Genomic DNA, 26,355 nt, shown 5'->3' on the forward strand with positions numbered 1-26,355 from the left:
TCTATTTAAAAATTAATTTAATGCTTGGCTAAAGCTTAATTACATATATAGTTATCAAACAATAGTCCTTAATTTCCAAAAAGTTCCTCTTGAAAATCACAGAATCAGAAAGCATAAACTTTAAAACAAGTTCTCTGAATATTTACAATGTGGTATAAACATTATAGAAGACCAAGGATCTTAAATTGCCTGGGTGTAGCTCGTCAGCAAGGCGTATTCTTTATTGCATATATAACTCACATATGTGGGATTTTAAATAAAATGACAGACTACGAAAATTCAAATGCATGTATTTTTGTAAGCTGGTCAGGGGGGTAGACTCATGAATGAGACAGGACACTCAGCCCAAAACCATGCAGTTAGGTTTGTGGGGCTGTTATTTCCCAAAGTTAAACTTCTGTGTGTTCTTTTCAAAAACCTATGTTGCATATATTATTCAGAGTTCATATTAAACCCTCATTAGACTGTAATGCTGATTCAAGGAAGAAAGTTTCCATTCACCCGATGACTAAGTCCACACTCCACTCTCAATTTTAAGGCAGCAAAGCTACAGTGATAGCAACTGCTAACCAAAAGGTGACGAACACTTAGTCACTTGCCAGCCCTTTTGCTGCAACAGGGTAGTAATTCCCTAAGACAACTTGCTACTGAGTAATAATCTGCTGTTAAAAGGCTTACTCTGTAGAAAAACACCACAAATTTCCAGTGTGAAAGTAACTCCACGATGGTATAAATATATATATGCATAATTACACAATTTACACTGCACACATCGTTTACAGAGAACAATTAACTGAGAGGTTAATTTGAATAACCATATAAAATATTTCTGTAAACAAAGTATGACAGGCAGTAAGGAAACATTAACAGGCTTCCTAGAAATAATGTGAATTCCTTCCATTCCAAAGAAATTGCATTTAAGGACACAGTCTTGAATATTAATAATGTTCTTTGTATTAAAACAAGAATCAATATTTTACAGTTTAAGAAACTTTACATATATACAACATTTATACACTGGGAATGGTATTAAAGCAAACAGGCTTTTTTAGTCTCACAGATCTATTTTCCTTCAATCAAAGACTTAAATTCTTTCACATTGTGGTCACTTGCAACAGACATAGCATGATCCAGAGCGCGAACACTTGCAAGGAGTTTTACTATCTGTTTTATGTTTTCCCTAAAAAAGAAAAAAAAAAAATGCAGCAACATTTCATTAATTAGTACAAAAGCCTTCGAAGGAGAATTTGTTTTTGACTTTATGACCATTTTTGAGGTTTGCAATCCATTTTTTCAAGCACACATTTTTAAAGAAGACAGAAATAAGCAAACTACGGCATATAAAAAAAATTGTCCATATAAAAGCAAAGCTTGTATAGTTTAAAGGACTAGCCCAGAGATCAAGGATCCACTTTCTAAAACAAAAAGACCCCCAAATTTCACTCAGATCAATTCTATCATTCACAGCTAGAAAGGAAAGAAAGCGATCTGCTGCCAAACTACTTTCAGAGCCCTGCCCTTTCCCGCCCAAACCAGGGTCCGAGCTCTTTCAGATCATATCTGCAACACAAATCATATTTGTGTCTTCATCCCTAATCCATCCACCAACCCAGCATAATCTCCACTCTACCAAAATTCACTAAGAGGGGCGCCTGGGTGGCGCAGTCGGTTAAGCGTCCGACTTCAGCCAGGTCACGATCTCGCGGTCCGGGAGTTCGAGCCCCGCGTCAGGCTCTGGGCTGATGGCTCAGAGCCTGGAGCCTGTTTCCGATTCTGTGTCTCCCCCTCTCTCTGCCCCTCCCCCGTTCATGCTCTGTCTCTCTCTGTCCCAAAAATAAATAAACGTTAAAAAAAAAAAAAAATTCACTAAGAAAGCAGTAAACTGGCTTCCTCTATCACCCCGGCCAGCAGTCATTCTGTGTAGCCCTCAAATTTTAGCATACATCTAAGTTACCTAGAGGGTTGCTGAAACCCAGATCCCCAGGCCCCCTACCCAGAATTCTGATTCAGTAGGTCTGGGGTGGGGCCTGAGAATTCGCATTTCTAACAAAGCTCCCAGGTGAGGCTGATGCTGCGATTCAGGAACCACTTTCAGAATGACCACTTATTTGAACCAAGTGTGAGAAACAGCACACAATGTGACATTAGCTGTCTCTTTTCCTCTGCAAATTGTAGCAAGCACTCTTTAGGGAAGGATTATAATTTGTAAAACTTTGTAACCCACATGGAACTTATTTTACGGTGTGTGGCACACAGCAAGTGCTTACAATAGCTGTTGAAGTTCTTTTCTGTAGAAAAATAAACACCGTTTGTTGACATTTAACTTCCTAACAAAAAAGACTATTTTTTAAAAATGTTTTTCTTTATTTTGAGAGAGAGAGGGAGAGAGAATGCACGTGTGCTCAGGGGAGAGGCAGAGAGAGAGAGAGGGAGAGCCCACTCAGGGCTCAATCTCAGGAACCCTGAGATCACGACCTGAGCCAAGATCAACAGTCAGACGCTTAACTGACTGAGCCAACCACCCAGGCGCCCCAAAACACTGTTAAGTACACACACATTAAAGTTTAAAAAGTGAATAGGACTTATCTAGCAAAAAAACACTGGGAAGAAATATTAGTGCCAAGAAATAACAACACCAAAGATGAAATTAAAATATAAATCAAAATCACCTGCTGAAAGAAGTTTACCACTAAAACCTTTACTGCCTACTTGGTTTTTTAATCTTATTGTAAGAGATAGCAAATTTTCTTTTAAGAAAAGAAGGTTCTTTTCCATGGAAGGGAAATGAAGGAAGCGAAAAAACGTTTTGTTACAGGGGTATGACTAACGGTATGTATTCTGAAAATGAAAACTGTGACATTTGGAAGAATTTATGAAACTTTAAAAAAAATTCTTTCAAATTTACTTGTTATTCTTACTTTTTATGCTAGAGATTTGTCCCAAAATTACACGAACATCCAAGACAAGGTCCCCAGAAAGGTACAATGGTTCCTTTATTCACTCCTTCTTTGCAACCCCTGGCAAAAAATATGTACAAGCTGCTCCCCCAAAATCATGAGGGATGACCTTCAGTCTATGATATGGATACCAAAAAACTCAACACAGAACACAAATGTCCCCAAATTGGCATATCATCTTTAGTACACTTTAAGTTTCAGTGACTGGCTTTTTGAGGGTTTACATCTATATAACGAACCCCCAGAGATTAAGATCCAGGACATTCCAACAGCCTGAAATCTCCCCAATTCTTCAAGGGAAGAGGCAGAGAAAATCTCCTTAGGGATGCTAGCTACTTAATGAAGTCTTTCTTAACACCTTCATAAATAACATACTGAAAAAAGCTTAGGTGAAACACAAAAATGAAAAATGATGTGTTTTTGGTAGGTTTGCCAATACAACATCAGTGTACACAATTTAAAGTAAAATACAAACGTGACTCTAAGACATTTTAATAATAAATGTGACAAAAACTAAAGACTCTAGGTCACCGTTTCATTCAACAATCGCAGAAAATTACCTTGCATTTCTTTTTTCCACATCAGAACATCCGATACTGTTTCTGTAGATTGTGTCTGCTAAGTGCACAAGGTATCGACAGAAGTTTTCTAACTGAGAGATAGTTCTTTCTCCTTTCAGATTCATGAACCACTGCTTGGGGAAACAATTGATTACCTATGAAGAAGAAAGATGTAAAATGAAACAGAACAAAATAAAGTGTCTAAAAGCTGATCCCAGACAACGGGTATAATGTACGTAAGTAGCAGGCAGGCTGTTGCACTACATACAGCTAATCACTTGACAGGGGATATCCTCTTAAACCCGACTTCCCACATTAGCTATCCAAATACACCTGAATATATCTGTATTTTTAGCTTCAACAGATTGGTATTCAAAAAAGATAAATAACCTCCAGTATTTAATTAGGGACATAATAGTGACAACACAATTGCTTCACCTTCCTGTCTTCCAGGAATCTCTAAATGAACTGAACTGTCCTTTTATCAGCAGCTTCTGATATAACAACATGTGTGGCATAAACATCATATTGTAAGCCTCCCCATCCAGAACGACTCGGTGAGCAGGCGTCCATGCTGGCCCAGAGTGGGGTCCAGACTGCATCGTACCAGAGGCTGGGGGGCGGGGGCAGCTTAGGGCAAGAGCCTAAGCAAGGTGAACAGGGCAGTGTCAGTACTAAACTCAAGCAAGGTGAGGCTGATCCCCATAGGGGAGAGGGTAGTATACTAGCAGAATTCAGTCCAAGTGGGTAGAGAAGGTTCCCCACTAAGGAACCCAGGGATGCTTGGCAAAATGAGTGATTCCAAAGCTGGCACTAAGCAAGGAGAAGATGAGCCTGGAACAGCAAGTGCCAGAAAGCAAGAAAATGCTCTCTCAAAATGAGACGACATGCTATAAGGTCACAGAAGTCAACAAGGGGCTCTAATGAAGTCTGGGAAAGCTTCTGCCAAAAATGCAGAATTTGAATCCAATCATCAGAGAATATCAAACAAAGCCAAACTGAGGGTCACTCTGCAAAATAACTGGCACATCATCTTTAAAAGTGTTGAGGTTTTATAAAGGCCAAGGAAAAACAAGAACTCTTCCAGATTAAAGGAGACTAAGGAAGACATGATAATTAAATGCCAAGGATGGTCTGGGAATTTCTTTTGCAGGTGATGTGATACTTCGGACATAACTGACAAAACCTGAAGGGTCTCAAAGATTAGGTGACAGTAACAGATAAAAGATGTCGACAGTGACACTGTAATTATGTATAAGAACATCCCTGTCTATAGGAAACGGACATAAAAATATTTGGGACAGGGGGCTATCATGTCACAAACTGACTGTGACATAGTTGAGGGAAAAAACTTTGTATTGCACTTTCAATTTTAAGTTTTGAATTGTTTCAAAAAATACTTTTTTAAAAAGATCCCATTGGAGGTACCTGGCTGGCTCAGTCAATAGAGCATGCAACTCTTGATCTTGGGGTGGTTAAGTCTGAGCCCCACATTCGCTGGGTGTAGAGATTACTTAAAAAAATAAAATCTTTAGGGGCATGTGGGTGGCTCAGTCAGTTGAGCGTCCGACTTCGGCTCAGGTGTTGACCTCAGGGTTTGTAAGTTGGAGCCCCGCGTCAGGCTCACTGCTGTCAGTGTGAAGGGAGCTCCCTTTGGATCCTCTGTCCCCCTCTCCCTCTGCCCCTCCCCCACTGGTGCTCTCTCCCTCAAAAATAAAAACATTAAAAAAAATCTTGAAAATATAAATAAATGAAATTGTGTAACCCCCACATATAAAGTAGAAAAAATATTAAAATGATTTCTTAAACTAGAGAGCCCATTTCTTTAATAACATTCAAAACAACATTCACCCAACCGTTAAAAATTAATTATCCTGAAATTACAACTTTCATTAACACCTACAAAAATGACATAATAGATGGAAAGAAGAATAAATACAAACATAACTATACACATTTTTATGTAAAAAATGTTAAGGGGGTTCAGAACTACTGGGAGGCAAACTGATTGTCAACATTACACCAAGTTCAATAATCAAAGGGGTTTTCTTAAAATTCTAAAATCTCTCTTCAAACAAAGGAAACTTAACTCATTCTCATTTATATGCTTTAAAAACTACAATGTGTGTCATTTAACTCACATTTTGGGCTTTTTTGATGCTGTCATCTCCATATTCTGAATTCTGAAAAGCCATGAGAATGTATCTATTTAATAAACCATCTATTGATAACTCCTGAAGAGTTTTATTTGAGAAAATGCCATACCACTGAAGAAAATTCCCTAATAGCTAGAAAGAGAGAGAAAAAAAAAATTATTTTCCTCCAGATCGAAATATAACTGACACGTAACATTGCATAAGGTGTACAACATAATGATTTCACAGAAGTATATATACCGTATTGTAGAATGATTACCACAGTAGTATCTTTCACCTAATTGTAAATTTTTTCCCATGTGATGAGAACTTAAAAAAATTTTTTTTTTAAATGTGTATCTTTATTTTTGAGACAGAGCCTGAGCAGGGGAGAGGCAGAGAGAGAGGGAGACACAGAATCAGAAACAGACTCCAGGCTCCGAGCTGTCAGCACAGAGCCTGACAGGGGGCTTGAACTCATCAACTGCGAGATCATGACCTGAGCTGAAGTCAGATGCTCAAATGACTGAGCCACCCAGGCACCCCACCCATGTGATGAGAACTTTTAAGATTTACTCCCTTAGCAACTTTCAAATATACAACACATTATTACCTGTAGTCACCATGTTGTACATTACATACACAGAATTATTTTATCTTATAATTGGAAGTCTGTACTTTTTGACCCCTTGCACCTAATCCCCCCAACCTGGACTCCTCACTTTGGCCATCACAAATCAGATCTCTGTTTCTGTAAGTCTGGATCTTTTTTTTTTTACAAGAAGAGAAACTATTGAGGAGTTAAGCAACTAAATTAAGTCAAAGAAACTAGAGTAAAACACACCTTATGAAATACAGTGGACCGTGTCTTGCCAACGTACTAATAAACAGTTTTAAAGGGTCCAAATGTTGCCCCGAATGACTGAAGATCTGAATTTTAAGCTTTAATTAAAATTAACGAATTCTAATGTACATAGCCACATGGAGCTAGTGGCTACTGTATAGGACGGTGCAAAAACAGAACATCTTCCATCATAATAGAAAGTACTACTGGGCAAGTACCGACTCTTAGATAAATGTCCTCCATTCAAAATCATGCTTAAGTGAGTCCCACAACCATCCTTAAAAAGGACAGAATGCATTATTATAAAATGGGAGTCCCCAGCCCATCCCACCATAAAAATTTCCAAGTTTCTCAATATTTCTCATCTCTGTAAATGTTAACATTATCCAACCACCTGATTATTCCCCTCTCCCTCAAGTTTTCTGACCTCACCTCCATCCATTCTGCCCATTTCTCTCAATTCCTGTTGCTACCCCCAATCTAAGCTGCCATAGTCTCTTTCTGGACCCTGCAGTTACTCAAGTGATTATGAGCATATGCTCTGGAGTAGTCTTTCTCAAGCAGGGTTCTGTGAGAGAACTAAAACCTACAGAAAATGATTTGAGTGACCCCTTAATTTTCCCAAGGATGGTACATACCATTCTAGAATCATGGAAAAGAGAATTTATTATGCACAACGGAGGACTCAGGGCTTTAATGATTGTTTCACAGAAGCCGGTTGAGAAGAGCTGCTCATCAGTCAGACTGGCCTGAGTCAGACCCCATTTCTACAGTGAACAAAGGAATGATCCTGGGCAGGTTATTCTGGGCCTAACTGTCCCATCAGTGGAGTGGAAACAATAGTTCACAGGCTCTTGTGAGGAATCGAAAAGATAAACGATACAGGACGTAGCACAGTGCTCCGTACGTGGTACATACACGATAAACTTTCATTAGTACTGTTCTTCCCAGCTTTGACCATTAGCCACACAACAGCCAAAGCAACTTGAAAATGGCAATCTGTCCATGTCACTTCCCTGCTAAAAACCCTTCCATGACCCACACTAATTTTCAACAAAGGTACACAAGCAATTCAATAAAGAATGGACAACCTTAGCATTATTTATAATAGCCGAATTATGGAAGCAGCCCAACTGTCCACCGATGGATGAGCGGATAAAGAAGATGTGTGTATACACGATGGAGCATTATCCAGCCATAAAAAAAGGATGAAATCTTGCCATTTGCAACAACACGGATGGAGCTAGAGAATATGATGCTAAGCGAAAGAAATCAGTCTGAGAAAGACAAATACCTATGATTTCACTCATAGATGGAATTTAAGAAACAAGCAAAGGGAAAAACAAAACAAAACAAAACAAAACGACTGAGAGACAGAGACAAACCAAGAAACAGACTCAACTACAGAGAACAGAGTGATGGTTACCAGAGGGGAGGTGGAAGGGTGGGGATTAAGCAGTGCATGTATCATGGTGAGCACTGAGGAACACACAGAATTGCTGAACCACTATATTGCACACCTGAAGCCAATATAATGCTGTATTTAATTATACTGGAATTAAAATAATTTTTTTTAATATAAAAAAGAAAAAGCCTTTGAAAAGCCTTTTCAAACCAACAGTTCTAGAACAAACAAACTTCAATCCAGGCCCCACATCCTATATAAAAATTAACTCAAAAGGGATCGGAGGCTTAAATGTAAACCCCGAAACTAAGAACAATCTAGATGAAAATAGGAGAAAAACTTTGTAGTCCTGTGTTAGGTGAACATTTCTTAGATATGACACCCAAAGCACAACCCACTCAGGAAACGGTCATAACCCGGACTTAATCAAAACAGAATTTCTGTACTTTGAAAAACTGCTAAGAGAATGAAGACAAGCCACATGCTAGGAACGAAAAACTCTTTGCAAATCATGCACCCGATAAAAAATTTGTATCCAGAATACAGAACTCAAAGCTGAGTAAGACATTTTTTTAAAAATGAGCAAAAGATTTGAACAGAGGCTTCACCAGAGAACATACACAAATGGCAAATAAACACATGAAAATCTGCTCAACACCATCGGGCATTAGAGAAATACAAATTAAAACTATTAAAAGGACACCACTATACATCTTGTAGAATGACTTCAAAGAAAAACAACCCAAAACTGACATGGTCTGTGGTGAGAGTGAGGGGTAACTGGGTAACGTTAACGTATCGCTGATCTGAAAAAAACTGCTTTGCCTAGGTATTTACCCAAGTGAAACGTACATAAACTTACGTATCCAGAGAAAACCTGTATGCAAATGCTTACAGCTTTATTCATAATCACTCCAAACCAGAAACAATCCAGTATCCCTCAACTGGGGAATGGATTTAAAAAAATACAGTGGGGCTCCTGAGTGATTCAGTCAGTTAAGCATCCAATTCTTGGGTTTTGGTTCAGGTCACGATCGCACAGTTTGTGGGTTCGAGCCCTACACTGGGCTCTGCGCTGACAGTGCAGAGCCTGCTTGGGCCTCTCTCTCTCTCCCTCTCTGCCCCTCCCACACATTCTCTCTCTCTCTCAAAACAGATTAATAAACTTAAAAAAAAATACAGCAACTTGTGGCATATTCACCTTACAAAGGAATACTACTTGGCAAAAAAAAGAAATAATCTGCCAATAACACATGACAATACTGAGAAATTTCAAATGCATTGTTAAGTGAATGAAGCCAGACTCAAAAGTATTCCATAAATGATTCTATTCATAAGACACCCTTACAAAGACAACCATAGGACAAGAAAAAGGAAGGGGTCGCCATGGTGCAGGGATGGTGTTAACTACAAAGGGGCATGGGAGATTTGGGGAGATGGTAGGAGTGTTACGCATCTTGATCTGGGTGGTGAATACATGTCTATATGTAAATGACAGTGCCTGTATCATCCGGACAGCTCATCTCCTCCCTAAGTCCAGCCCTCCTGGACTTTTCTCAGTTTTCCCAGTGTGTGCTGCTGTCTCTCATCTCAGTGCCAACTCCTATAACCTAAATACCACTTCCTCAGAGTGGTGGTAGAGGATCTTCTGTGACTCACTAGTCAAGGTTTCTGTGCCTCTTGTCATATGCTCCCTTACTTCCTTGAATTTCTCCTTTCACGATTCATCACACCTGAGATAATGCTTATTTACCACCAACTGTGCTAGATTACAAAAGCTCCACGAGCCTCCACTTCTGGCATATTCAGTGCTATTTTTCCCAACTCAGAAAAGTAACTGGTGTTCTCCTTGCTGAATAAATTAACTGTGGTTTAGCAAGGCAGTTTGCTGGCTGGCTTGGACCTTGCTTTCGAACTCAGAATGCATCTTCTCGTGTGGAAACATCAAACCCGAATAAACTTTTGGAACAAAACTAATTTAAAATGGAGTTTGGATTTAGACATCGATCTAAGTCCACAGAGTTACTTAATCGAATACCAAATTACTTTTCAAATATAGGAGTCAAACAAAATCTGAAGTCTTCTGGAGAGCCTAGAGGCACATACCTTAACTGAAGACCAAAACTGTCGTTGAAAAAACAAATAAGGCCCAGAATTTTTATTTTCCAAGACACTATGAAAAAAGAAACATGAGCAAACACATTGTAAGTTCTGATTCCTAGAAAAGATTTCTACAAGTAAAATAGGTGAACAAAAGAATTAACTTTTCAAATTTCCAAGTAACTATTCCAGAAGATAGGTTTAAAAGAAAATGGAAATATATTTTAGGCAGAAAGGGAGAACAAAAAGCATTACTTGTTTTATTCCGCTTAAGGGAACAATTTCTCCACTGAGCTAGTGTCTTTGGGCTACAGGCTTACACCAAATAGGTAAAGTTTATATTTCAAGCTACCTTTAGTTTTTCTAGAATTTAAGAAACCTTCTCCGAAGATAATGGAGAAGATAATCTTTTTAAAACTTTTTTGTTTTTAAAGTAGGCTCCCTGCCCAACGTGGGGCTTAAACTGAGGACCCTGAGATTAAGAGTCACACACTCTAGTCACTAGCCAGCCAGGCACCCCCAATATTATCATCACCCTTAATGTTAAGAGTTACTTACTTTTTGGGATATAAGGGCATGAATACATCATCATCTAAAGTTCTCCTCATTCTTAGTAAAAGTGCTTTTAGGTACACCTAAAGAATTAAAAGCAGATCACACATTTTAAGAAGGGTTATGATAAAAGTTAAATTTTAAGAAATAAAAACAAGCCATATTCTAAATCATATGATCAAGTATTCAATTTCGAGTAAACCGTCTTCTCCAATTTTCTCCCTTCTCACTGCAAGCGTTAAGGTCTTTAATACTCCCTACTCCTCATTTATCCCTCAACTACCAAGCAACGACTCCACTTAGAAATCTACAAACCCTTCAAGTCTACCATATTACTAAGATTTAAGATCAGACACGTAATCTGGTTCTTCTCAAAATGAAGTCAGTGAAAACAAGATAAGGAGCACCTTTTCCGTGTCTAAACAGCACCTAAGAATGTCCAGAGGGATGGCAGCAATCTGAAGTTCGGAAACTAGTTATATAAACTACTATAAAACCTTGTGGTTTTATACGCTGCTCTATGTTTTAGCATTTTATTTTTCAACGTTTTTTTTATTTATTTTCGGGACAGAGAGAGACAGAGCATGAACGGGGGAGGGGCAGAGAGAGAGGGAGACACAGAATCGGAAAGAAACAGGCTCCAGGCTCTGAGCCATCAGCCCAGAGCCCGACGCGGGGCTCGAACTCACGGACCGCGAGATCGTGACCTGGCTGAAGTCGGACGCTTAACCGACTGCGCCACCCAGGCGCCCCTGTTTTAGCATTTTAATCATCAACTGTTACCCATCCTAATAGTTTTACATTTTTCTTTTTCCATAAAAATGCAGTTTTTTTGATTAGTGGGGGGTGGGGCAGTGAGGAGCAGCAGAGAAGAGCACAGGTGGGAAGCTACCTGGACTAATGCCATCACCTTGCCAGAGGGATTTAAAAGCTACAAACTGTGATCTCAAATTTTGTACATTTCAGGCCATAAAGGACCAGATGGCCTGAGGGAATCAGATTTTCTGGCAAGGCTTAGAACATAACCACTCACTCCCTCAGCTCTTGCTCATTTTTGAAAGGAGAGGGGAGAAAAAAACCTTCCACTGATAATAAAGAATTAAATTACCTGTGTATTTTTGTTTTCTGCGTTCACTACTGAAGGATATCCGTTTATTAATTTTAATGTAATCCCAACCATTCTTGAAGTCTGTGTTGTAGAAAAAGGGTCCCACATATTTTCAGCTATTACTATTAAGAGAAAAGTAAGGTGTTGAGATACAGAAGTAGATTGCAGCCGACTTAAATCTGCTGTCAAGCAGTCTTCAACTTATAAACGCCGACCCTGATTTATTTTTTCTCTCTCTAGAGTATAATAAGCCCCAGTCTTCTTTGTCCTCTTAACTGTGGGAACCCTGAAGATTAGGCACATGTGGGGAGGGCATAGATTCATTCTATTTTCTGCTGCTCGGTAATAATAAAGGGGAGGACTTCTAAATCCTAGATGTCCCGGCATCAAGAATTCCTAACCAAACTTGAATCTTATTTTTAGTATTTTAAATAGGTTCCCATACCAATGATTCCTAATCTTTTTTTGAGAAATTGATAGAAGTAATGAAGTTGCTCCCAGGAAAATGCATACCCATTCCCTGCCCTCAAACTATGTATTCAGGTTTGCTTCATTTTCCTTCTCTAAAATTCATCTATGAATCCATTACTGCCTCCAATGCCAGGCCTACCCCAAAGGGGTCTTCAACTACTCGGTTAAGAGACATCCACCCTTTAGCTTTCTCTGGGCCAGGTGGTTGTAATTATTTGTAATTGTTTATCATTTGTAATTATTACTTCTATGAGGAAACACACTCTGGTTAAAATTCTTCAAAACAGATTTGAAAACCCAATGTGTTTAAATGTTCAATTGAGATATCCCTACCTGTTAGTTTAGGAAGAATCACCTTTTCCACAATTGTAGGCAACAGTGCAACATCTACATCATCTTTCTCTTGCTCTCGTTCTTCACAACCATAAAACAGCAAAGATTCAAACCACAGCATGTTTTCAAAGTCACGACATTTTGCCTAGAAAAAAACAATATTAAAAAGCTAAACACTTAAAACAGTTGCTGTTTCTGCTTCTAGCCATGATAAGAACAAGAGGAACAGGATTTAAGCTTCAGTCGCTAACAACTAAAAACTGAACAAAATCTATGAAACATCTATTTTCAGACACTGGACCACAGGCAGTACAGGACCATGACCCCTGAAAACAGAATCAAATGAGTGAGCCCCTGGTGGGGGGGTGCAGAGCAGTCTTGCTCAGTTGCGGAGGCAAGAACTAGAGTTCAGGGAGGCGCAGACAGCCAGAAGCTACGGGGTGGAGGAGGGAGCTACCCAGAAAAAGAACTCCAGAGCGCACACAAGTCCCCTTGAGCCTTTGCTGTATACCAAGGCACACGTGCACAGGGTGAAACTCCACAAGGTCCGGCGAAGAGCGACCGGGAGCTGGCAGCTGAATGGTTGGTTCCCAGAGCTCACAGTTTTTTCAGTTTGCGGGGTGTCAACCTCAGCCCTCTTTTCCCTACAGTTGACACATTCAACCCAGCCAATCTCATTCATGCCATGCCTCCGTCCCCATGCTGGGAACTTCCAAAACTCTTTCTTAAACAGGACCACTGAACACATACAGGCACTTCTCGTCTCCTCCCTTATGTACATCCCAGGCCAACAGGTCCTACTGATTCCACCTCCTAAACGTATCGGTTTGTCTTATCCTCCCAATTTTCCATTACCACCCAACTTAGTTCAGGTCATTTCACACCCTCCTCACTAATCTTTCCCATGAGGTTCTAAGTTTTTCTAGGATCAAAGGACCAAATTCTTAGTGTTCATTCACGTTCACATCCCAGTATCACTACATGCAACTTTAGTTGACCAAGAAAAGCACTGTATATAACTTGAAAGTAATAAACAGCTCTCTTGAGAAGGAATAGAGATAAAAAACCATGACTCTACACCCAGCTGAATTTGTATTATAGCCCTGTGCCCTATCTCCCCTGAAAAGTATTTTGCTCCAACTTACATCTCTAGCTTTGAGATTAAAATTACCCACGCATGGTGTTATACTGTTTTCTAACAGTGACACAAGCCACTCACCTCAAGAGGAGTCCAAGTGAGAAGCTGCAGCCGTATGAGGGGGTTGAACAGCTTTGGCAAACAAAGGCCGATATAAGCATCCTTATAGGACAGATAGTATTTTGAACGCCATGCTTCAAATTGGGATTTAATGCAGTCGATTGAATAGAAACTTTCAAGTACGTCTTCAAAAACCTTGCTGGACTCTTTCGAAATGCGATCTAAAGACAACAATAACAACAAACAAAAACCCCAGAGAGAGCCATAACTTACAATGTGGTAGGAAACTCAGAGTTCAGTATTTTCCACATTTTCTTTGTAGCCTGAGTATCAGTCAGGCTCATTAACAGAGGAATCATTATTAATTGCAATTTAACAGAAGGGAGGAACGCAAGTTTAGGTTTTCAAATGTCTGTTCTGCAAACCAGAGTGCAGGCAGTCTTAGCTTTGCAGTTCCCAGATGTACCATTTCCTGTTCCTAGAGTTTAGTTAAATACCACCAATCCCCCAACAAGTCAATCCCCATTTCAGTCACTACAGTAGATTAACCGTGAGTAACTGCGTGAAGTGCAAACTTTGCTCCAAGCTCTTCAGTCCACAATCACCGTATAAATATCAGAAGTGCATCACAATCAGTGAACGATCATTTTCACTTCTTTCAAGGTCTGTGGGTGACTGTGAGAACTGACATGGACAAGTATCAAAATGGATGCTAGATCTTTAGGTGGAAAGTGATTTGATGCTGCTGAAGACTTGGGAAAGGGGAATCTTTTAATGGTGAGACCGAACAGTGACAACCTAATTCTCAAGATGGATCTTAACATCACTAATAGCCGGACAATCTAACATCTGTCATCTCATATTCTGCAATACGCAGCAGCATCCTGTATGAAGTATTCTTGCCGAAACAAAAGCTTAACCTGAATCTAATCAAGTCTTCAGACCTAAATGCCAGTTTACATAGAAATTCGGTGAATCGAAAAACAAATTAATCCATGAGGAAACAAAATGTTGGAAATTCTGCAAGGTAAGTGACCTGGTCTCTTCAAAAACTTAATGTCTTAAACAAACAAATAACAGGGGAGGGTATATGTGTAAGGTACTCATGGACATTCATTAATCCTAGGGAAAAAAATGGAACAACCAAATGCAGGGCATGAAACCTCGTGTGGATCCCAGTTTGGAAAAGACACAACCACCCAAAAAAACAGTCCCAAGAGCTTTATTTCGGGGGAGCTGCTGCTAAATAAACACAATATTAAGAATTTTCAGTTAAATATGCTAAAGTGTTGAAAGGAAAGTATCATGATGTGTAGGCTATATTCAAATGGTTCAGCAATACACACACACACACACACACACACACACACACACACACACACACACACCCCCCCAAAGAATTAAGGCAAACTTGGTTTGGTAAGAATTGTTGAATCCGGGTGATACGCACATGGGATCACTGTGCTATTCTTTCCAGTTTCTCTATGTTTAAACATATTCACTACAAAAAGGTGGGAGAAAAAGAAGCTTCTCTAACTACATTCCAAATGGCCTGCAGCCAACATAATTCCAAATAACCACAACCAATGGCAGGAAAGGAAGATTCTTCTAGAAATGCCTGGCACATAACAGTACTAACCACTCCCCTTGGGTTGAAATTATTCGGGACTCCCCAAATCAGGAGTTTCTTTCAGGGCTGAGTGTCCTACTGCCCAGCTCTGCCTCTCCAGGACAGGCTGCATTAGGGCTATCTTAGGATCTGACTTTTTTTTTGGTCACTTAAAATTCTACAATTCTGGAGAGTAATACCGTTTTATTATGCAAGTACTAAATAAACTCCAAGACAAGGTGTCACCACTAGTTTTGAGAATTCATCACGATATTCAGTTAATAAAAACGGGTGCCTATTTTTACAATTAAGAAAAAAGTGGCTGATTCTAACGCAGAGGCCACAAAACTTCAAATCATCTCGTGGTAAAAACCACACCTAAGTAGAAACCAAACTGGCAATAAAACGTCATTTCCAAATAAATGTCTAACCTTTTTCCAGATTGAAGTTTGTAATATCTGTGGAAGTTTCTTCATCATCACTGGAAAGGCCTTCGAGGTGATCTGCCATCTTACCGGTCTGCTCTCTGGCTTGTCTACGACGAGTCCTAAATAACAAACAGCAAGTTCCCAAACCAGATACAAGAGACTCCTCCCTTTGCAAACGAACCAACAGCAAGCATTCTGAGAATTACCTCCTGGCCTCCCGTTCTGCAATCCTACGTTTTGCATGCTCTTGATACAGTGCCCGATCTCGCCCGAAGGAATCGAGATTTGGTGCCATCAGAGCTTTATCTGTAAAACAACAACAGTGAAAATTAAAAGCCTTCCTTCAGCAATCTTGAGGAAAGAGTTTGCACAGAATAAGCCATAATGATAGACTGTTTGCTAATCTCAACAGGAGGCTTCCGCAGTAACTGGTAAACCAGACAGTTTTCTAGTTCAGAGCAAATCTCAGTATTATTCTGTGTTCCCATGAAAAGGAGTAGAAAAAATAAACAGAGAGTTCAACAACCCTATGTAAATACGACTGGGTTTAATCACTACTTTTGTATCTAAGTAACAGAACTAGTTGACGCTATCATGATGACCAAATAAATTAAAAACCAAAATTACCTGTGCAAAGAGAAAATTATAGATTACTTTTCTAAGGAAGGAATTAAGCATCACATGTCTAATGATATGACAGAAAAGAAATCCTGGGTAGGAAGGATGAGAAAACAGCTTTGTTTCAGGAGTTTGAGAATTTATTCTATTTATTCTAATTCTGCTGTGTAGACATTCTCTACTACAATTTTTAGAACAAGGGCAGGATCAACATAGACTGAAAACCGCATCTGAACAAGACTAACATACTTTCTCGAACACTCTTTCAAAGCAGAATTATTCCTTTTTTTGCCTATTTTCTGTCTCTTTTTTTAACTTTCTAGGGCAATATTCTAGTATAGCTTCCACCCTTCCAATTTAAATTTATTAATTTCAGTTACCATATTTTTAATTCCTAAGAGATGGTTCTTACAATATTCCCATCTCTAGGGCACTTCCTACTATCTCTCGAAGGGTATCCATTATATTTTAAATTTTCTTCTGATACCTGCATTGTTTTTGTTTCCTCGGTCCCTTTGGTTCTATTGCTTGTGTTACTCTCTCTGTTGATCCTTAACTACCTGATGTGAAAGGAGACTGGAAGTTCTGTGGACAAAGGTGGGAGGTACCTCACAGAGGCATCTCCATCTGAACACCGGGGAGAAAGTCAACTTTCTTGTTGGAGGCTCCCAGATGTTAAGTGTCTCCTTCTCTGGACCCATTCTCTTACTCCAGTGAACAGTCCTCTAATCTTCCGCCTGGGGTAGAAGGAGGAGTGGGGGAAACATCTATCTGCAATAGTTCCCTCAATTCTACGTTTGTTTTACGAAGATACTCTGTAAAACACGGATGGTAACAGAAGCAGAAAAGCTAAGGGATAAGATGCGGGGAAAGTCATACATCAAATAAAAGACATCAATTTAAGGCTTTTGAATTTGTTTTCCCCGGATATCGGAGATGTGCCGCCAACAGCAGCAAAAGAAAACACAAACCCCCAAGTTAGCCCTCTGCTTCAGTGTATCCTATCTTAGACCCTACTCTTTTTAAAAGCTGACTTTCTGGGTTACTCATTCATATTTCAAAATAGCTCTGATATTAGGAAGTATGTTCCAGAGTTCAGCAATTGTTAAGAAAGATGAACACGATAAACAAGAAAAGATGCCCCTGTTCTACCTCAATCGTGAATTCACACACCAAAGGGGAATAGCTAAAGTCCCAAACTACAGAAATGATTCCTGTCTCTCTTCAAGAGGTCTCCTTCATTAAAGAAATACCGTCAAGAATATTCACCACTATAACAAATATTTAAAATGTCTCTACATTGGTAGATCGTATAGGACACTAAAGGAGATATGAGAGTAGATGACTCAAGTGATAGCCTCCTTCACTTCTCTAAGAACTATATGCCGTGACTGTGGTTAAGTGTCCACAAATCTCAACAGATGAATTACAGGGATTTTTGTTTTAGCGTCCTATGTAATTTTCCTCAAACCTTTGACAATTAATGAATACTCGCCTCTAAGGTAGTATTTTTCGCTTTCTCATTACTTTTCAATTTCTTTCCGACTCTCAATCTAATCAACATACATCATTTAATCTTTACTTCCCATTCTATGTAAGTAAATAGCTCCAAGTTACAAAGAACAGATTATAGGGAGGAAAAGGTATCTGATAAAATGCACAGCTCATACAAACCATTTAACTTAAAAAAGGAATTACTTCCCTTCATAGGTCTAATGGTTACCTGTAATCTGCCCCAGAAATCTGGTTCTGTCTGGATCAAAAGTGATCTGGAAGGGCTGCATTAGTCATCTAGGTGCCCGATATGGCAATAACCCAATTTAAGTTTGTGTGGCAAAAATAGAAAGGTCAAAGCTCTGAGGGCCGTAACACCACCTCTCTCCAATGCTCTAAAACCCATTCCGCACACAAGATGTTTTCTCAGGGATCCAACATCTAATTTAGAGGACCCCCTGTATGACGAGGTATTGTTTTCAGAAAGAACGACACTAGGGCCCTTCGCACTTGCATCACCTGGAGTGGTTGTTCAACATGAGGATACGGTCACCATCCAAGACCTAGCAAAAACTTCTGGGGATAGGACCAAGAAACCTGCATTCTAAATTAATACCCCGGGTAATTCTGATTCACACTTCCGTTCAGAACTGCTGGCGTAGGGAACAAAGAGGTGATAAAAAGAAGCTATAAGAAATCCATGCTAGGACAATTCCTCTTAGAGTACCCAAGAATATGGAGCACAATGGAAATATGGAATTAAAAGCTTTAACACATCTGGTTAAAGAACCTCAGCTAAGCTATTTAATAAGAGCTTTCTGATTAATTTTGGTTTTTCATAACACATATTATAATGAAAGGAATATAAACTGAATTTCTAAACTTTTACATTAAAATTTCAAAAACTGTAGCCATCAAATGACTTACTAAAAAACCCACTATAAAAGGCAAGCTAGAGAATAAAAAATTTTGCTTTTCTCTGAGGCATGAAGTACGAAAATCCCCTAATCTTGGAGTGGTATTATCTGTTATGTAATTAGAACCCCTTCTCTCCTCTTCAGAATCTCCCAGTCCCTGAACCCAGAATCTTTCCAACAGCATTTGTATCAGTGTTGTGACCAGGATGAAATGGGGGGAAAGATCAATTGGAGCCAAATGATAGTTGTTTTAAGATAAAATACTGATGTCTTCTCTATACTCTAAAGAATGAAAAAATAGGTTCAAAGAAGAGTAAGATTGATAGAATATCAGTGCATGTTTTTGAGCTCCTTTGTGAAGCTGTATTTTCTTAAACACAATCCAAGTACATGCTGTTAAGTTTTAGAACTACCTGACACAAGAGTAAGGAAATGTGTTTAAAAAAAAAAAAAAAAGCTAATAAGCTCTCTAATTTTCAATTAGGCTGCACTAGGTAAACAAGGTTGTTTAATGAATAATAAAAACCTTCAAGATGGACTGACTTGAATGGCTTGAAAACTCCGAAGATTCATCTTTAATATCATCTTGTCGTCTTTGGACAAGGCGGGAAGCTCGCTGTTTGTACAGCTGATGTATTGCTGATTCAAGTTCATTAATCAGTGGCACCTGTAAAAATACAACACACTCCGTAACACCAAACTCTTCAGTTGCTTACTTATCTGAGGGTTCCATTCTATTTCCGGATTTCTGAAAAAGTACCCTCTATGGACAGAATAATCATGAACTCCCAATGGGACACAAATAGCAATTCAGTATTACGAAGTTTAGGAACCATCTCTTCTTTTAATCCATACATAGGGCTACAATGTCCGGTGCCTAGTTATTGGAGTAAAAGTTTGGTTAGGAAACTTAACGCTGCAGTATTAGTAAAGAGAGCAAGTAAAGAAATGTCAAAATCGTAGTGCTTTTCTTTCAGAATAAAGTGATTGCAAGTCTTTTAAAGTCCATTTTTGATTTTCAGCAGCATCATCTACCTCAGAAGTTTTGTAGCTTAAAATAAACCATTATCGCTATGCAATACTGAAAAAACGCCAGGGCTCCACGAGCAGGTAAGAGCGGGGGTCTGCGCACTGCCCAATTCTGGACGCTTAAACTGCTCCGCCACTCATGTGCGCCAAGTACCTTACGGTAACGTCACAACACATCGCAGCCTGATGACACGTTCTTAAATGCGAACCGCATCCATTTACGTTAGTAAGGCAAATAAAACTTCTAACCTTCACTAACCTAAAGTCAGTATCTCAAAGTCAGAAAGCTCTTCCTATTAAATGTATTTTCCCATACTTTGTCATAAAATAATAAAATTCCTCACATGAATTATCAGTTTACAAAGTCCATGAATTTTTCCAGGTTCATATCCACAGCTAAGCATTCACTTGGTTCACACACAGTACAAAAAACTTACGGGATGAAACCTAACTTAAAAAGAACAAACAACACTTTCTCTTTATCAATATCTTACATTATAACCAAACGCTATGAAACTTTCACAAAACACTAATGACCACTACACATACCTGAGGAAACCAGAAATTCTAGTTTCCTGACGGTTAGTGCAAATGGAAAACACATTATTTAGAGTTTGGGAACACTGGCACCAAGTGTGACAGCAGCTTCCTGAACTGAACAGACTGCAAATGGAAAATAAAAAAAAAAGGCAGGTGGAATTCAAAGATGTCTGTAATAAAAGCACTTTTATACACTGGCATGATTCCATTGCAAAAGCAGCAAATGTTCCCAGAGAGATCAAACCGATGGAGTTATTTTAATCTCAAATAGGCCACACCACGGACAACAAGGCCCCCAGATCTGCACTGATTATCTTAGACAACTGAGCCCGCGGACTCGATCTTTAAAATTTACGAGGAGTAATTTTTTTAAGGCAGTCAGTGCTGTATTCCTGTGACTTGCACTTCCCACCCCCTTACGTCGTCACCCCACACAGGACGGAAGACACAGGTGCCTGTGCACCTACGGTGTGCGCTTTGTGTCCCGGAGACTGTCACCACTCCCGTAGTGTGACAGCGACACACCCCAGGTGGCATCCAACAGCATTTAATTATTCAATTTATAGTTAAAATTCCGATAATGCAATTTTTCTGTTTAGGTCATTAGAGTGCTTTTCAACAAAGCCGAGAAAATTCTGAGAATAAAAACTTCAAGACGCGTTTTCAGCTCTTTCAGGTTTCTTAACGATATCGATTTGTCTCAAGAGTATGCACCATGACAATTTCTTTACCCTCTCCAAACTCAAAACTGTTCTTGACTATTATGATTTCAAGACCAAATTTAAGGCGAAGAACACAAGGAAGGGGACTATAGGGAAACAAAACGATGGAAAGTTAAAATGATTTTCAAATAATTAAAAAAACCTAAGTTCAAACTACTTAAACTTTTAGAACGAAACAGAAGAAAACCAAACCAATGTTTATCTTTCTATGGCCTTACCCTGAAACAAACTTTTATAGTATAACTAAAATCAAATTCAAATGTGTCTACTTATTCCTAAACATTTCCAAGGTGACAATTTATGACATTAACTCAGCAGCAACCTCTTAATAAAACTCCACGCATATGAAAATGTCAAAATGAAATAAAATACTCATCCTTCAAAGAAAGGATCATCTGCCTCTGTTTTAATGAAAATGTAGTCACTACAGGGGTACCTGGGTGTCTCAGTCGGTAAAGTGTCCGACTTCGGCTCAGGTCATGATCTCACAGTTCATGGGTTCGAGCCCTGCAGCAGGCTCTGGGCTGACAGCTCAGAGCCTGGAGCCTGCTTTGGATTCCGTGTCTCCCTCTCTTTCTGTCCCTCCCCCGCTCATACAAGACTTAAGTAACATACAAGACTTAAGATCTTCTCCAAAAACATTGATCTAAGTGACTCTGTGACACCATACAAGTACACTCTGAAGCCAACTTCTCTAGGAACATAGTGATTGAAATCAATCAATAAAGTCTCCTGCTAACCATTTTTAAAATAGTAAGCGATTGAAAACTGTATGAACTAGACGTCCTAGTAGTCTCTTTAATGCAAAAATGGGATCATCTAGTTTACCATATTACCGTCAACTTTTCGGAGTTAAGTCTACAGTTACAAGTATGTAAGTTTACTGAAGTAAATCAAATTCTACGGCAAAGGTTCCAATACTTCAAGAAAAAACTCCACAGGGACAAGCGTCACTTACAAAGTATGGTGCGTAAGCGTCACTTACAAAGACAATGACCCTTCTTCTAGTCACAGAGGGTTATGACAGCAGCTTCCATTATGCCCGCTGGGCTCAAAAGGCCTTTATCGGTGGGAAGGACACAACCGCCAGCTGACACCTGAGTCCACTTCCTGCCTTGACTCTAGCCCCCTGCAGCGTCAAACCTGTTTCTTTCCCACCCTCATACTTGTCGCCCTAAGCCAGTGATCTGCCACAAGGGATATCATAGCTCAGACTATAGCTGCTTCTTCAGAAATCAGGTGGTAAGACAAGAACATGACAAATCCTACAGACAAGGCTTGGTGAAGGCTCTTGGGCTGCATCTGACCACAGACTGGCTACAACCCTTAAGATCCATTAGGAAGACAGTCTAGAGCCATTCTCTGGTGACCTTTGGCTTTCATAGATTGAGGTCATCAACAGAGACAATAAAAACTTAAGATACTCCTTTAAACGTACTATGCTTACGGATTCTATACTAAACCACACAGCTAAGAAAAAGGGAAAAGTGTGCCCTCTAATCCTGCATCACTTGAAAGCTGAGACACAGGATATTCAAAGACTGTATTTTATTTTTTCAAAGATAAAGTCACAAAGTCCACAAATACTTATAAACCAATGCATCACGTATATTTATCTTAAAAAAAGAAAAGTCAACTAGGAGTTCGTTTGAGAAGGGGATCCTGTGTGCAGTGAATTTTAAAAATGCAAATAAATGGTATACTAAAATGCAAAAAACTATGCCAAGTGACTGGCATACTAAAAAAAAAAAAAAAAAAAAAAAGAACTTGGAAGAAATGAGATCTTCAAAGAAATTATGACCAATGAATGGTTTCTGAAATCGATGAAGCATAGGCTTATTTAGATGAAAAGTATCAGCAGCCATGGTGACCAACTTTTAGAGTTAAAAAAAAAAAAAAAACTAATAAAATTCTGTAACTTTATACACATTTGGAATTACTCGTGGAAACAGTTTAAAGGTAAGTTTAGACCAGAACCATACCAAAGAAAATTCCATCAGATGAGTCCCTTATATTCTAATAATTCAGGGCAGGCCAATAATATACCACTGTGTTAAAGAGGACTAGCCAAAGTCTTATTTAAATATGCTTTATCTTTTTTGTTGTTGTTTTCAACAAAGCCATTATGCCGCCCCCAAGACAGAATGCCGCTAATGAAGTGAGGAAAATGAAGCATGGCTTTTCATCACTTCTAGAGTTGAACTCAGTGGATACTTTCTGAGAAATACAAGAAATGATCTACACAAGGCCGTCTAGACCTCCCTAATTTTGCCTTAGTCAAAGAGATTAATATTTTTGCATTCTTACCTTTTCACTGAAACACTCAAGCAAGTCTTGGACATACCCTCGCATTTCTTGCAAAAACTTATACCGTTCACCAACACCCCCAGAAGACCCTTCTAATCTCTCAATAGCCCTGGTGGCGTCCACTCGGCTTTGCAGGTGTTTCTCATGCTGCTGTCGATTCGTTTTGTGCAGTTCTTTCACGGAGTCCAACCTTAAGAACACAAAAGGATAAATATAACACATTTACATCCAAAAGTCTACGCCGTCAGGACTCTTGCAATATTATAATAATGCATTTAGTTCCACTATTAAGATACAAAAATGCTCGGAGTGGCATCTTTTCATCTGCACGGCTTTTTTCTCAAAAAAGCAAAAAAAAAAAAAGGCAGTTTACAGACTTCACATCAAGTTATTTGGTGGGCTAACCAAAATCTGTTTCGCTTTTCCCCCCATATCTTGACTACACTTTTTCAGAGTCCAAGAGGTACAAACTCAGAACTGTCTTCAACAAGATCATGGAGTGGCATTTTTATAACTTTTCGAGGCTTCCACAGAAGTAATCCAAGAAGGGAGCAGAACAAAGTATGAAGTCATCTTCTGTTTAGCTTTTGAAGATGGGCCAGTGAATCTTCTTTGCCGACATTCTGCATCTGCTACCCCAGACTACATGTTGCCTGAGGGAACTGAAAGCTAGGACAGGTCTTTAAGAAGTTGATCTGCCCTACCTGTCTTTAAGCTGTTTCTTTACCAAATCAATAGTAACGGGAGTCATCTCATTACTGGGAGTTTTGAAAGGGACTGTATTATCTGTTTTTTGAGATTTGGCATCAGATGATCCATAGGCAGTGTAACTATAAGGAATGCCATAGGATGAACCATAAGGTATCGTCTGGTAAGTGTTCTGGTAGTACATATTCACTTCAGTGGGCTGGCTTGCTTGAACCTAGAAAAGAAATGGGATATATATGAAAACCAGCAGTTAATCATGACTTTGAGATTAAAAAGCACAAACTGCAAAAATATACACCATTTTCCAAACAGTATGTTAACTGAAATAAATAACTGCAAAGTTCTTCAAAATCAAGTAAAAGTAGGGCAGGATGAACATTCTAACTCGTATGGGACTACTGAATTCATTTCTAATAATTTTGGGGAAAACAGAATTATCATAGAAGTTTGGGTAGGAAGGGACATAAAAAAATAATCCAAAGCCATCACGTTATCAGTGGAAGAGAATAAATGACTTGCTACAGTTAGAAAACAAAGACAAGCAGAGACTAGAAACTGCCATCTAAGTACCCTATTTTCTTAACATAACCCAAACGCATGCAAAACACTGGCAACAAAAACAGTTTACATTTATGGATCACTTCCACTGTACTACTTAATAAAACTTGTTTTAACTACTGACGAAGAGATTTTTCATCAAAGTTTTTGAATTAAGTTTTCACATTACGAGAAGAGAAATCCATCTTCCACAAAATAATTTTTAAAGTCAGAAGCAATAAGCTATACAGGAAAGAAAGATTTTATCTCAACAGTGGTTCTCAAAGTCAGCGTGCACCAGGGTGGCCCGAGCGTGGTGGCTGGGCCCCCAACCCAGTTTCTCATTCACTAGGTCTCAAGAGGGTGAACATTTGCCATTTCTAACAAGCCCCCAGCTGATGCTGATGCTGCTGGCTGAAGGATCACTCGGAGAAACACTGGTCTAAGAAACCATCACTCTGTTAAGTTGCAAAGGATAACAACAGTTTCTTTCTTCTAAAAGCTTATCGAATATATGTACCTGCACGTAATTTTCTTCATTGTGTTAGTTGGATGAACCACAAAGATTCAATTCAGTATCTTTGTGATTTCACAAAACAGGCACAAAAGGTTTCTTGTGTACTTTCTATTTTTCAAGTTTAACCTTTTAGTTCTTACCTGAGGGATATTGATTCCTTTTCTTATCTGCTCCTGCTCCCATCGGCTGAGTTCTTCATCTTGTTCTCCAGTTACTAGAGCATCATCATCACTCCCCTCAATGCCTGCAGCCACAGCAGTGGGGAAAATTAAATACCAGAAAAGCAGGGAGGGAAGAGATGCTATCCTGATACTTCACAAAAATTAAGCAAGACAATTGGTATTAACTCAGTTTTACTAAAATGTTGATTACGATCTCTTCTCCTTTGATACCCCTTGCTTGTCTTAGACACAGCATTCCTTGAAGCAGAAGGCATTACGCGGTAGTTACACCCAAGGAAGGTTTCCTAATCTCTGTGAGCTTGACGTCAAATCAACAAAGGGAAGAGCAGAACGTAAAGGCCTCTAAAGAATGCGAGGCTGATTATATAAATGTATGCATGTAAAGTGCTTAACACGATACTGGCCACACAGGACGTGCTCAATAAACATGAGCCATCATAGTCATGCTACAGTTTTCAAAAAATTCCAATAAGACACTGGTACCCAAGCAGAAAGGGTCCTCAAACACTAGATATTGCTGAGGAAATGTGGGTACTTTTAATCTGAATACAGTATCGAATATTTAATACAATGCAACAGGCTTACTATACTATTTAAATCAAGTTACCTATTTCCTCGGCAATTTTTTGTCTCTGTGACTTTTCTTTCACAGAAAAAACTATGCGACGTTTCTCATCATCATCTTCATCATCACTGGCATCATTCTCATCTTCTCTAACAAGGCGGCCTTTCCCAGGCTCGCTGTCATGAGGAGTGAAATCTCCTAATTCTCGGGCCATTTGACGCTTTTTCCTTGCAGCATGTATAAAAGCTGCATCTGGAATTTCTCCTGGAAACAAGTGGTAAGAATTGTAAAATATGCCGGTATTAGGGTATGAAGTTTCTATTTTTGTGAAAATATAAAGGGTATGGGGCGCCTGGATGGCTCTGTCAGTTAAGCGCTGACTTCAGCTCAGGTCATGATCTCACAGTTTGTGAGTTCAAGCCCCGCATAGGGCTCTGTGCTGACAGCTCGGAACCTGGAGCTAGCTTCTGATTCTGTGTCTCCCTCTCTCTTTCTCTCTCTCCCCCTCCACCACTCATG

The 26,355-nt window shown here is 39.2% G+C and overlaps 1 protein-coding gene across 1 annotated transcript in view; it reads right to left on the bottom strand.

Moving 5' to 3' along the window:
- The window catches only part of PAXBP1 (PAX3 and PAX7 binding protein 1), a 34,365-nt gene continuing 8,010 nt past the window's right edge, over positions 1-26,355 (bottom strand). The window contains exons 4-18 of the mRNA XM_025913377.2: positions 25,879-26,100; positions 25,230-25,333; positions 24,032-24,249; positions 23,328-23,517; positions 19,273-19,396; positions 15,907-16,006; positions 15,704-15,819; positions 13,685-13,884; positions 12,466-12,610; positions 11,662-11,783; positions 10,560-10,636; positions 10,008-10,074; positions 5,659-5,805; positions 3,518-3,672; positions 1-1,180 (exon numbers count right to left, since the gene is read on the bottom strand). Coding sequence (XP_025769162.2) covers positions 1,063-1,180; positions 3,518-3,672; positions 5,659-5,805; positions 10,008-10,074; positions 10,560-10,636; positions 11,662-11,783; positions 12,466-12,610; positions 13,685-13,884; positions 15,704-15,819; positions 15,907-16,006; positions 19,273-19,396; positions 23,328-23,517; positions 24,032-24,249; positions 25,230-25,333; positions 25,879-26,100 — 2,105 coding nt within the window. The 3' untranslated portion in view covers positions 1-1,062. The remainder of the gene's footprint in view (positions 1,181-3,517; positions 3,673-5,658; positions 5,806-10,007; positions 10,075-10,559; positions 10,637-11,661; positions 11,784-12,465; positions 12,611-13,684; positions 13,885-15,703; positions 15,820-15,906; positions 16,007-19,272; positions 19,397-23,327; positions 23,518-24,031; positions 24,250-25,229; positions 25,334-25,878; positions 26,101-26,355) is intronic.

Source organism: Puma concolor, chromosome C2, assembly GCF_028749965.1.
Source record: "Puma concolor isolate L17-30 chromosome C2, mPumCon1.1.hap2, whole genome shotgun sequence".
NCBI lineage: Eukaryota > Metazoa > Chordata > Mammalia > Carnivora > Felidae > Puma > Puma concolor.